Below are 14,423 nucleotides of genomic sequence, written 5' to 3' on the forward strand. Positions count from 1 at the left end.
CATACACAACATAATATTATATTTTCAATGATGGCCGGCTTGATTGATAGTTAATTCAATAATACTACTACTAATAATAATAACAACAACAACAACACAAATATGAATATTGATGATAATATGAATAATGATAATACTACTACTACTAATGATGATGATGATATAATAATCGTTTGATCCAATATCAATCAAACGGGATGAACACTGAGCGCGTGGTCTAATACAATACTGTCGGGGATAATCACAGGCTGAAACTCAGTACAAGAAACCCAAATACACTCAGCTACTGTACAACAGGCCACCTAACCTTTCAGGGAGGTGGGTTACACCGATGAGTGACTCCACGTGTCATGCACTGCCACCCTGTTGAAATAAAATACCATTTCCAGAGTAGGCTAAAGCACATACAGGGCAGTCGAGGTAGGAGGGGTGTTGAAAATGTTAGCAATGTAAAGAGAGCGAGAAATATGATTCATGCCCCTTTAAGGATGTTTTGCCACTAAACTATGGCGACACTATGTTGCTGCGTAAGAACATCGCTCTTCGATTTGCGTTCGTGTATTCCGATACCCTCGAGGCTGTTGTTGATTGGGCACCACATGTGGATACTCCACATCAATTGAACTACACTCAGTAATTTTCTAACGTTTAGAAAAAAATAATACTTTGAAGTTTCACAATTAAGATCGTGCTGCTGTGGAGAATAACCTGATTTGTAAATACAAGTCTGAATGAAAGACCTATACAAAAACACTAGCCTACTTTCCGTTCTATAGGCTTACTGATCTTTTAAAATATATGGTGTGAGATAGTAAATTACATTGCTATTTTGAATAGTTAATGTCAAGCCCTGAGAGTAGTTAATTGGTAGTTTATGCACCTGTAAAACATGTACAGTATTTATCTTGCCTTATATCACGCCGTCCATTTCATGACGCCCTCGCTTGAACCTTGGGCAGAGATTTAAGCCTATGTAGAATAGAATAAAGATAAAATACGCGTACAAATAATATAAAGGTAGCAGAGATACGATTACAACCAAAAAACAGTGTCCCTTCTTATTAATGAAAGGGGTTTGCAGAGGTCACAATTGTGCGTAAAAGTTAGCAGGAGGCCAATGTGGATTTATTTCGTTGTTGACCACACAGGCACATCTCTATGAAAGTTAAGTTATTCTATAGGATATATTATCGAGGCACACGATTTGCAGTAGAGATTTGCGTCGCAAAGAGGATTTACGTCCGTGAACAACAAAGGGCGCAGTTCATGGCACGAGAGAGAGACTCCAGCCAGCGCGTCAGACGATGCGATCTGAAGCGGGGTTTGTGATAAATGGAGAGATATCAAAACACGTCATTAGAGAGCAGAGCTTTACTGAGCGCTTTCACACTGCCGGGGCGCTCAGGGTAGTATACCCAAGGGACAGCTCTCTTCTCTCGGCCTTTTGTGTTTCTGTGCTGGACCGATACATGCGTTTGAGATAATGTTCAGCTATTATGCTCCTCATGTATTTCCATGAAAATCCTTGATAAAAATCAGGGAACCATTTTTCCACTTGTGATTCTATTTATTTTGAATCTGTCTTATATGAAATCATGTGCAGTTTAACATTGAACACCCCCAAAGGGATATTAATTATATGAAATATATCCTACCAAATATTTCCCCTGTCATTATATAATATTTTCCGGACAGATTACCAGTAGCATTTTAAATTGAATTGCGTTGGATCAGTGTTGGTAGATCGGCAGACATTTACGATGTAGCCTAATATTCACCTAGGCTTATTTTTATTTGTGGATTTCCTTCAAAAAGCATAGGCTTACTAGTAAATATGATAAAGATAAATATTTCCTTGTTGAGTCTTCGACGAAAATATGCTGCAGTAGAAAAACAAGTGGACTAATCATTTAACAAAAAGTCTAAACAATTTCCTTAACTGGCCATGAAATGAACACTATAGGGCAAGAAAGGTTACATGACTTGTTTTTTTTGTCATTATAAAATGTATATAGGATAGGGATATATTCGTTATTTTTTTATTTATTCTTTTTTTCATTTTTAAAAAAATATGAACCAATAATATAAACTATTAGCACACATTTAACAAAAGATAATCTTAGCCTACAGCTTCACATTTAAACGACCTAATTCTTAATCTGTAGTTTAAGTGTCTGCAGAACCACCACAGTTAGAATGTACATTAGGCCCATTAGGCTACTATATTGCCCATTACTGGAATGTGACTCAAATAGAGCAAAACTGAATATAGTGTTTTGTAACACTTTTGTAAGACCTATAGCCTAGCCTATAGGTCACCTAATTAGTGATTCTAATTTCATACACCTTGTCAGCCTAACAACAAGAGGAGCAATTCCAGCCACTCCGTATTCATATCTCATAATCACGTTAATGAAATTATCGCCGAATTAATTAAACATACAGATCTCGAACGCATTTCACCGTAAGGCACCGTAGGCATTTTAATGACCCGTAATTCAATTAACCGCCTCCGTCGAAGCATTGATTTCTGGAAAAGCTGCTGAAAGTTGAATTCAGACAAGTCGAACCGCTCGTAATTGCTCAAGACACAGAGATGGGGGCTGGGCTGAGGTGGCCGTGTATAAATAGTGTGCTCTCAAAAACACAGTCATAACAGCAGGAGTGATCTCACCTCTTCTCCACCTCTTACATCGCTGCTATCACGACAGAATCACGAAAGCAGACAGTATAACGGTTTAGCTTATTTATAGTGGATATCCGTTATCTGGACCACTAACCGCCATGGAAGAACTTACGGCGTTCGTCTCGAAATCCTTCGACCAGAAAACCAAGGAGAGCAGTAAGGAGAGTATCACGTACAGGGAAGTTTTGGAGAGTGGCTTGGCGCGGGCGAGGGAGCTGGGGAACTCGGAGACAAGCCTACAGGACATAACGGAAGGCAGCAACCACTGCCCGGTACATCTATTCAAGGAACACGTAGAGCTGGAGAAAGAAAAACTGAAGGAGTTTAACGTTTCAAGGGCTTCAGAAGGTACGTTTTTATCCCATCGCTTGTAGTTGTGTTAGCATGGATGTCCGAGATGCTTGCATTCTTACGTGGAGCTAACTCATGATTTTACGATTAGCCTGTTTAGGGTGCACTAGCAACATCGACTGTTAAAAGTACGTAAATATATCGTATCTAAAACATTTACAAAGTAGCATACGGCATATAACAACACATGTTGATTAGTTACTGTATTGCTTTGCTGATATAGCATAGGCTAGGTCAATCATTTTCAGGTTGTTGGAGACTCTCCCCCCTCTCTCTCTAAGCCACATACATCCACGTACTTGTGCATATCTACTGTTCAACAAATGCCATAATGTCAATTGTACCTCGCAGCTGATCGCTGTATTTGATAACTAATCATATTGATGAATAAACTCCTGTTAATGGAAATGAGATTCCAAATGATAGGCCTCAATCGATCGATGTTTCCTAGCCTTCAATTAATATGATGATGATACTTTTAATTCTGTTACTCTCCGATTCAATGCAATTTCCACAGTAGCCTACTTTATAGCTGCTACTGTATAAGTCAAAATCGTATTGATTCAATAGGCAACTATAGACATTTGCTATTCAGTTTTACTTGACTTCAATTATCATAAAATGGTATTAGGCTACAGAAATTATAAACAGCATATAGCCAGGCCTATTATCCCTTTAACTCTTAACGGAGATGCCCTTTTACTTTATGTAATGCAGTACTTGAATAAATGTTATTGAAGAATATAGGCCTTATAATGATTATAACAAGAATGATAAGGATAATTACAAAACACTTTGATGATAATAATGAAACTAGTTTATCAAGACTCACTGGTAGGGCCCGATAAGATGATTGTTGGCTGAAATCATATTGAACTAATAGATGTGATTTGTCTGAAAATAACTGTCCTGTCTGTTTATATGAGTCTCTATAAACTGTATTTTCAACTGCATTTGTGTCAGGTTTGTAACACATTAACTTCAATGTATTAATTTTCGTGGAAACAATGGCCTCTTTGTTTTATAATATCATAGGCCTGCATGAATTATGCTTTCATTAAGCACAGTATGTGTTTCTTAATATTTTCTGTAATAGATAGTGCATAGGCCTAATAGGAAGTCAATAGAGGGTGTCACCGTCACCAGAAATGTTCCAGATATTATCTAATGAATAAAATCAATGAAGGACTCAGACGCTAAAAGTAAAATGCCTTGGCCTAGAATATTAATTCAAGTATGATTTATTTGTTATGCAGCCTTAGGCCTACTATAGCCAGCGTTTTGGTCAAGAGGTAATTGATTTGTTATTTCTCAGCCCTGTATTTCGACCATATTGGACTGTAAGTCAAAATCGAATCTACAATGCTCCGTTTTCAGTACCACACACCGCTTGTTCTATTTACGGCAGTTGAATTTCCCCAAATCAATTTGCCTACACTAAACAACTTTGCGCCCCTCCTGTAAGTAGGGTTTATGTGTGTCTCTGTGCGTAAAGTGAATATGTTGGTGTAGGCCTACGTGTAGGTGTTAGTGGTGTGTGTGTGTGTGTGTGTGTGTGTGTGTGTGTGTGTGTGTGTGTGTGTGTGTATGCTTGTGTGTATGCTTGTGTGTGCCTGTGTGTAGGCCAAATGTGAGTTTAACACTGAGTTTAAGAAGTGATTTTGAAAACGTGGTGTGTTTTACGCAGGGATATATGAGTGTAAAGACAAAAAAGAGGACGTGAAGTCTGAAGACGAGGACGCACAAAGTAAACTCAAGCAGCGGCGGAGCAGGACAAACTTTACCCTGGAACAGCTCAACGAGCTGGAGCGGCTCTTCGATGAGACCCACTACCCCGACGCCTTCATGCGGGAAGAGCTAAGCCAGAGGCTGGGCTTGTCAGAGGCAAGAGTGCAGGTAAACACCGGTCCCCAAGTTTCGATTGTTAGTACACTTCCCATTTGCCACAATTTGCAACAAATTGTTCAATGGGTGATAATGTTACGAACAAAGTATTGAGAGCAGATTGATTGAGATGCTCAGAGACCGGCTGGGGTCACATGGGGTTATAGCGGATTACTGTAATTCATTGTGCGGAATAAGATTGATGTAGGCTGATGAAGAATGATTTATAGACTTAACACTTCGTTTATTAGGGGGCAACAATAAACGTCAATAATACATACCTTATAATGTTGTCGTCGGTCATGCAGAAACAAATATTCTGAAAATGAATGTCAATTTACCTGAATTTTTTAATTCAGAAAATACATCACATCACAGACCTTTCAGGTTTGTTTAATCGTCAAGACAAAAACGTACAACCCATTAGGCTTTAGAAATATATATATTTTGAACGATTTTGTTTCAGTTTCATATTTTTTAGTAATGTTTTGTATACAGGCCTATTGTTTTTCTTGGTGTAGGCTATTAGCCTACACGTGGACAGACAACGTTACGTGTTCTGATTAGAAGTTAGGGCACATAATTATTATGAATGAAATGGCGCCAGTTTTTATATCAATGTATCCTAATATCTCACCCCACCTTGCATGTTCCGTATTGGCCTAGTTAAACAGAGATCCACTCTCTGGAGGAAACGTGTTGAATTGTTTTCATGATGCAATGAGTAAAACATATAATGCAATATGCAGAATGCAACACACGGGGATACGATCTGATGACATTGTAAAAACAGGCTACAAAATACTTTATTTATTTGATATTATGTCCTTATGGCCTAGGCGAAATTCAATGGTCAGCGTTTAGTAGGCCTGTCTTTTAATGGAGTCAAGATAGCATCGTATGACATCAAATGATGAAATTATATTAAAATGACGAAAGTAGCAATGATAATATTGATTATGATAATAAATATATCACAAAAAGAACAACAACAATAATATTAATAATAATATTCATAATAATAATATACTCATAAATATAAATAATCACGTATATTATGGTAGCCTAATATATACGTATCTTAATCAAGTATGTCATCGAATAGCTAAATCAATAGGCTAGCCTATAATCAGACAATTTCAATCGAACTTAATTTGATGTTACCAAAAATACTGCTGGTGTAAAGTAAATAATGAGGGTATTCAATCGTATAGCTTTTTCGTATGGTCTACGCCATATAGTGACAATCGGATGCATTAAAAACGCCCCTTCTCTTTCTTATAGAGCGGAATATAAACGAGGAAAAGTTGCTTATGTGCTACGAAAATATCTTACCACATCATTAAAATTAATGAAGAGATTGAACGACTGCTGCAGGGGACACCGTCTTATGTCAGTCACCTCATTTCCCCCCGCGTTGTCTTTGTAATATCTGCCATTGGCTTGATATACTGTCCCCATAAAAATGGATTAGAAATAATTCAATTCTGCCGCAACTCTGTTGGTGGAACACCTCATGCTCGACAATCTAATCGCAGAAATAAGTAATATTAGAAGTCTACACCGTGTGACAGCTTGTAAGGACGAAATAGAAAAGTCGTCTTGGGTTGAAACCAAATTAACCTTAGACTGAATAGCATTTACCCAGTAAAACGCAATGGGAGAAAAATGTATTCAATATTCACAACACAGTCCACGCATCCTCAATATACTGAAATGGGCCATGTCGCCATCTGAAACAGAACACTGTTAAACCACGTCGCAGGCTCATATGTCTGTGGCTAAGGGACAGATTTTCGATCTAAACCCCAAATCTATTGTAAGTAAATTGCAAGGCATGTGGTAGATAGAAGGTATTAACCTGCACTTACCCGTTTGAACAGAAGCCCCACACCGCGCAGCTGTCAGGAATCTAATTGAAAGTTATGAGAGCTTGGTGAGGAGCAGGCAGTAATTCGATTAGGACTAATATCTTTGGGTTTCTGGTGCAGAGCTAAATTAAATGTCATTATTCACTGTCTCTAATAAAAATCAAAAGGAAATTAGATTAGGGTATTTGTGAAACGCATCATTGAGTGGTCCTTAATGAAGAAATAACTGTCTGAACCAGTGTAGTTCACTTTGCTTAGCATACTGGCACATAATTGGAATTGATTCGGAGCTGTAAAATGTTTGATTTATTTGAAGTTTTTGTGTCAATACAGACCTCTCAGAGATAACAACAGCCGTGATTTCCACAATATGCTTTAGTCCTATCTGACTATAAGTCGCTCTGCAAAGTAGGCTAATGAAATACACGTAGCCTAGTAGGCTAAAACAATCAAAGAATAGCACTGGTATGATAATAATGATATTAATAGTATAGTAATAAAAATGTAATAATAATAATATATGCTATCTTTGAATGATGATGATGCTGATGATAACGGTAATAATAATAATAATAATAATAATAATAATAATAATAATAATAAACCGATTCCGCCTTCTAAAATCATGAATCAAGACAACACATGGCAATCAATTGGTAAACATATGGGTCCGCTTATCATCTTCGTGCACCGGGCAGCAAGTCAATAATGCAGACTATATCGACGAACGCATTATTGCAGTCCAATCGACACGTGTTTAACGATGTTCATGTTGCGTAAAATGGCTGCGGCACCTTGAGTAATTAGATTGAGCCCTTTGTGGTTCGTGCAGTCGCTAATCCCGCGACTGTAAATGATAATCATTACTGGGGTCGGAGGGGAGACGAGATAATAGCATTCAGGAAGGGAAATTAGGTTGATGATAATTAACTATAGGCTGCGCTGCTTCTGCGAGCTAAGGAGTAAAAGGCACTAGTTAAATTATAAAAAAAAAAGTTACAGTGATCTTTTTTCTCGTTCTATGATTTAACACCATAGGCCCTGTTGATGCATCGAAACAGTATGAGAGCAGACCTACTTTTTGCATCTCAATAATTGCTCGGATTCTATTCTATTCTAGTTTCAACCCAATTATGAAATCATCATAACAGATGGTACCCTACTTTTTTACTTTTACATTTTGGTAATAGAATGTATGCCATACATGATATGCCATTGTAGCATTCAATGCTTATTCATTGTTTTATTTTCAGGTTTGGTTTCAAAACAGAAGAGCGAAATGTCGAAAACAAGAAAACCAGATGCATAAAGGTACATATTATTTCACTTTTCATCTCTATTTATTCAGTTTGATTAATTATATCAGTTAGGCTACTACTGTAATGGGCCTAATCATAATTCAATGTCTTGGAAAAAGTTAAATGTTGAGTGCATGTTGAGACATAGCGAAATCAATTATCACGTGATTTTCTGTTTAATAAATCAACTGCAAATGTATGATGTTTCAACTTTCTTTCAACTTTGAACGAATCCTACTAACACCTTAATCTCACACAACTGTCTCGCTGTCTGACAGACATCTCACCCTTCTCTTCAGGTGTTATTTTGGGCACGAGTCACATGGACGCGTGCAGAGTAGCTCCGTATGTGAACATGGGAGCCCTGCGAATGCCTTTTCAACAGGTATGTCACTCATACTCTCCCGTTTTCATTTCACGAATATAGGCCTACGTGAATTATTCTGGAATGTGAGAATATAAATTGGTTTATAGAATAGTAGTTTCTCAACATTTAACATCTACAAATGGAAATACATTGTAAGCTTAGCTATCCTATATTCAGTTTCAGCTGTCTAATTTAAGCCTACCCTATGCTTTGCTATAGGTTAGGTTTCATGCACAGTCATAGCAATCCTGCCCAAATTGATACCCATTTTTCTTTACTGCCTTTGAAGAGGGTTCAGTTCACTGCTGAAGAGTATTACAAATGACTGCAAAGTATACCCCACCTCACTTCCAGTAATCTCTGAATATGCAATAGATATATGAGAGAGTTACATGGGCTACTTTGTGCACAGTTATTAATACCCTAAAAGAGATCCTTATTGTCCATTTTCAAGAGTTACGGTGGTAATTTGGATGTGAACTCTGTAAAAACGGGGGGGTGGGGTCGGGTGGGTAGGGGGGTCAACTCAACTCAAGTCAACTCAACCCCAACACACCTTTCACCTCTGGGGTGCATTGAGAAGGGCGAGTCAGTGAGATTGGAGAGAGAGGGGGGGGGGGGGTGAGACAGACATTTGATCTGCTGGTGTCTGTTTTTGCGGCCTGGCTGCTGCATTGTCTGCCTCACCCCAGTGAAAAGCACAGGCCTAATTAAGCCAACAGTGCGGCAGACGCGAGCACATAAAAGAGATGATGAAAGCAGGGAGCGGAGAGGGCTCTGATGGATATTGGCGTTGAGCTGCGTTGGCAGGGTGGAGGCATGAGGCCTGCATACTGAGAGAAGAGCACTATACAGGGCTGAGGCAGGCATTAGGCTGGGCACACACACACACACACACACACACACACACACACACACACACAGACACACACACACACACACACACACACACACACACACACACAAGAATACATGAACATAAACGCATATAGATGCACGCAAACACACACACACACACACACACACACACACACAGGCAGGCATTAGGCTGGGCACACACACACGCACACGCACACGCACACGCACACACACACACACACACACACACACACACACACACACACACAATTATGCACACACAAATGTATACCACCTGTTGTCCTGATGACTAAGTGCTCTTCATGCCCAGTCTCATTTCAGAGATCTGTCTAGTAAAGGCACCCTGATGAAGGTCTCTTAACCGAAACATTGGTATCTTTCCACATACATGTGAAGTAGCAAGAAAGTTTTTTCCTTTCCTCTAAGTTTATTTATTCACTCTGAGAACCTGGAGCAAGCAAAGGTGTGCAGACTTCTCTCAAACAGAGATCTGTGTAGTAAACGGAAAACCTCCCACAACATGCTGAGGATCCCTTTTGTGCTTGACAAAAAGCCTATTTGCTTTTGGAATCAGGCCCTTTGATTGTTAGCAGTGGCCTTATGAATAGTCTGCCTCCATTAATTTTGAAAAATTCCTTGAGTGTTTTGGTAGCAGTGACAGTTTGTGACCATGGCAAAGAAAATAGGGAGAAAGGCCTACTGTGTATTTATGCAGTGGCTTGTGTCTGTGGCTCATGTCAGTGTAATGCTGTGCAAGTACAAATACTGTGCCACAGAATGTAATGAAATACCTTCACAAAAATATGTGGTTTATTTTAATTCTATCTTACAGTTAAACAACTTTAATTTCAGTCATTTTGTCGAAACACAGCAAAGAGAAAAATTGGTTGAAACATTTAGCTCTCAGTTAAATCATTTACCATACATTGCTGAAATGAAGTTTTATTTTGGTTGGATGAGAAAGCGTGAAGCTCTCCACTTCTCTTCGTGCTTCCTGTGGTGTTTGAAAAATGGCAAGAGGCAGTGCAGTTCCCTCTCTGAAGTAAAGGGATGTCTAATTTTCACCTGCTCTTCATAAAATAATTGCCAAGAATGTGCAAACTGATATTCTATGCTCCTTATGACTTCTCTTTCCCTTTGCTCAGGAATATGTCTGGATAAATATTTATAACTCTAAATATGGGAATATTTTTTGCTGCAAAATTGTTTATTTATGCAATTGAATACATAATCAGGATAACAAGATGGTGCATATTTCCAAGGGTCTCGGGGAGTTCTCAGATTGAATTAAACAAATCTTTTCAGGGTCTTAGGAAGACTTTGATTCTAGACTGTTAAATTGGACGTGGTGTCTGAGTGCAATGCATGATTCATTACATTTTAGAATAGCTGACATGAAGAAAGGGCTAAAGCTCAGAGTGCAACTCTTAACTATTTTCTTAGAAAACACAGAGTAAGCAACAGCTTCCAGGGGGTAACACTTGAGGGGGAATTTAATAGTGTCAGACTGTGAAACCTAAATCCTTGGCTCCCCTTATACACACGCACAGGGCCTGAGGGGCCGGGACTAACTAGCCCAGGGTTTGTGTTTGGTTGTCCTGTAGGTCCAAGCTCAGCTTCAGTTGGATGGCGTTCACTCCCACCACCACCTGCACCCTCACCTGGCTGCCCACGCTCCCTACCTGATGTTCCCGCCCCCTCCCTTCGGACTACCAATCGCGTCGCTCGCCGACTCAGCCTCTGCAGCGGCGGCCGTGGCAGCAGCTGCCAAGAGCAACAGCAAGAACTCGAGCATCGCCGACCTCCGACTCAAGGCAAGAAAACACGCCGAGGCGCTGGGACTCTGACCCCACCGGGCTTCCCCTCTGCTCGCCAGACGCCCATAATCGCTTCTCACACAAGACTGAGCCTCTGAAAGGGCCATGACACTCACAGCTAAAACAAAACAAAACAAAAAAAAAAACACTGAGGGAGAATGAAAGAGAGACACATAGAGAGAAAGAGAGAGAGAGGGAGAAAGAGAGAGAAAGGGGGAAAAGAGAGGAGGAGGAAAAAAGGAGGGTGCGAGAAAATTGTCACAAAACCAGCTGCCAAAACAAACCACTTGTAGAGAACGGTAATTAAATACCAATGAAATCACCTTTTACTTTTCGCCCAACAGGCAGGACTTCTGCGGGGCCAGTGGCTCAGTCCACTCCAGGCACAGATCACAACCCCAGGACCGTACAAACATGTGTGGATGTCGGTCTGAGGGCCAGGCCAGCCAGTCAGACGGGAAGACTTTGTAACAAAGCAAACTGGCAAAGCAAAACTAGAGCCTCATTGATGCCGATGCCGCCAACTTGACAATACAGACTGTTGCGTGTGGAAAAAGACACAGACAACCACCAAGGCATCGGAACGGCTCTGAACTTTACACAAAAAAGAAAGAAAAAAACAACGAAATATTAAAGAAATGGCCATATTCACCTCCAACCACTGTGTTCCCTGCCGCTGCCCAGTGCATGAGTTCTAATGAAGGATAGTAGACCTTTATGGGGCTGGCCTCCGTTGTATCTGACTTATGCCCAATTCAGTTTTATCACTGCCATTCAAACCGCCCCACTTCACCCTCATCTACAAGGTCAAAGGTCAACGGCCGCCAATAGGGTTTGATTTCCTATATGCTGTGGACTGAAAGAAAGCCGCAGATCCCTTCTTTTTTCGGAGGAGGGAGGTGTTGATGTATGTTGCTGGGCTTGTGTCACAATGACCTTTTTGCTTTTCTCCTCACTTTGTGCTCTCTCCTTCTCTATTTCTTTCTGTTTGTCGTGCTCTTTCCTGGGAATAGAAGTGAAAATAGCTTTTGCACTTCAGGTCTTGTATGTGGGTGTTTACAAATGGCACTGCAAGCAGATACTACTTTACTAAATGAGTGGGAATAAGAGCTGATTTTGGTCTCATTATGTCATCAAAAAGAGATGTTCACAAGACGTTTCATGGATAAAGGGTATAACTGCAATTTTTGTAATTTTGAAAATATGAAGAATGCATCAGTTAAACTGAAATGCAATTGTGTGCAGTTTAAGTGCAATACTGTAAATATAAAAAGTAAAAAAAAAAAGAAAGTGGTTAATTGTCAACAATAAAGAAATCCAGCGATTTTCAGTCATTTTTCGAGCACTGATATCGACGGTGTGAATCTTTTTGCCAAACAGACCCGTTTTATAAGCAGTGTATATTATGTTAAGTTGCTAACTCATTCACAATCATGTGCCATAACACCCAGAGATTCCACTGGTATTCAAACATAGTTTTGTACAGGAAACAATGATAAACATGTGGTAGACATGAGCAGATTTGTTTGTTGCTACATGAACAACTGATAAACTAGGATCTGAAAGAATTTCCTATCAACATCTATTGTATTGACATGGGAGAAAGCACATCAAAATCCACCAAAGATTCAAACAAATGTAATCTATGTCAAAAGAACAGCAAGTCAAGTAGAGTGTTGTGTTTGCAGAAAAGCATCTTTATTTATACATGTTCAATTTGAATTTATTTGCATGTTCAATTTGTAATTTCATTAGGGTATTATTCAGAATGATTTACAACCTGGATCAGACATATTTAGCTTAAGGAAAATATTCATAACATTTGGAAATTCAAAAGGTGTTGTTGGGAAATTGATCTCTGTCAATACTACTATCAAATTTCCCTTGAATATGTAGATCCGAGGAAGGTCTACCTCTGACAATGTATTACCAACATTTTCTCTGTTCACAAACCATCATTTAGAGTTGTTTAGCAGTGTTTCCATTTTAAATTAAACACTTGGGTGCTTATTTATTATTTTGTCTGAAAGTTTATATATGATTAAATCGTTGAAATACAATTGTACATTTTTACATTGCTTTGCATTTATTTTTATATGTTTTTTAAATGTTACATTTGCAACAGGAGGTGTGGCTGTAGTACATTGTTTGCCTAAAATGTAGCGTGTCCGAGTTTACAGACATTTCAGGGATGGTTGACATTAATTGAGCTCCATGGAATTTGTACCCATCACAATTACTATCATTTCATATGCAAGCATGCTAAACATGATTCACCATACAGTTTGTGTTTTTTTTTCTTTTGATTCACAAAATATGAATGTACATCTTGTACAAGTAAACTATCAATAAAGTTATACATATTTGTACTGAAGTTTTGATATACTTTGACAGGGATGACATTTTGAGCGTCTTGCTTTCAAGTACTTTATACTACAGTGTTATCGGGTCACTTCCGATAAATCACTTAGGCTAACAATGATTATGCATAAACAATAATTAGACTAAACCAAACAAGGTCATGAAAATTATAATCATTAACAATATGTTTTTGAAATAATTAGTACGAACACTCTGTGCCAGATCCCCTGACCTCAAGCCTGGGGCATGTACGACCTGATGCAGATTCTTACTGTACGTGCATTGTGACAGGTTGGGGCCGAGGCTCAGCGGTTGGCTCAGGTCGAACCTCTGGATCAATATCAATATCAGTCTGGGGCTGACATTCACGCAGTCTCCATGTCAGCCATCAGAGCTCATCACGTCAAATCTGATCCCCGCGCCAGCAAAGAAAATTGAGCTGCTATGAAATCCAGATGCAGCCCACCATCCCCGAATCTGGAGTGGAACATGTTTAAAAGCCTCTGTTAGAAGGACAGAGATAGCATTGAGATGGAAAGAGAAACTGTAACTTTTCAAATAAAAGCAGGATGGCTGTAATTGGAGTAAGAAGAGGGCGGCAGGAGGAGAATGTGAAAATAGTGGGGAGCAAGAGATTGGAAGGATATCTTAGGACATCTAATCCTTCAAGTTCGAGCACACTATTTCATTTCCCAAAAATAATCTTCTCGATGGCAATGATTAACTCTGAACAGATCTCATAGAAGGGTCAGTAGTCACGTCCATATACATCTGCATCTGAAAAGATTACACTCTTTCCCCCAAACACACACACACGCACACACACACACACGCACGCACGCACGCACGCACGCACGCACGCACGCACGCACGCACGCACGCACGCACGCACGCACACACACACACACA

The 14,423-nt window shown here is 39.4% G+C and overlaps 1 protein-coding gene across 2 annotated transcripts; it reads left to right on the forward strand.

The window, feature by feature from the left end:
• The first annotated feature begins 2,713 nt into the window (after nucleotides 1-2,713).
• Nucleotides 2,714-13,522, forward strand: shox (shox homeobox). 2 transcript variants are annotated; one of them, XM_083681999.1, is made up of 6 exons: nucleotides 2,714-3,034; nucleotides 4,725-4,933; nucleotides 8,046-8,103; nucleotides 8,369-8,475; nucleotides 10,941-11,150; nucleotides 11,498-13,522. In XM_083681999.1, exons 1-6 carry the CDS (start codon nucleotides 2,785-2,787, stop codon nucleotides 11,585-11,587), a joined length of 924 nt encoding a protein of 307 aa, XP_083538125.1. In that variant the 5' UTR covers nucleotides 2,714-2,784; the 3' UTR covers nucleotides 11,588-13,522. The 2 variants fall into 2 exon arrangements, with proteins under 2 accessions (XP_083538125.1, XP_083538126.1); XM_083682000.1 differs by having other exon boundaries at nucleotides 8,390-8,475.
• The last annotated feature ends 901 nt before the right edge of the window (nucleotides 13,523-14,423 follow it).

Source organism: Argentina silus (genome assembly GCF_951799395.1).
Source record: "Argentina silus genome assembly, chromosome: 12".
Taxonomy (NCBI): Eukaryota; Metazoa; Chordata; class Actinopteri; order Argentiniformes; family Argentinidae; genus Argentina; species Argentina silus.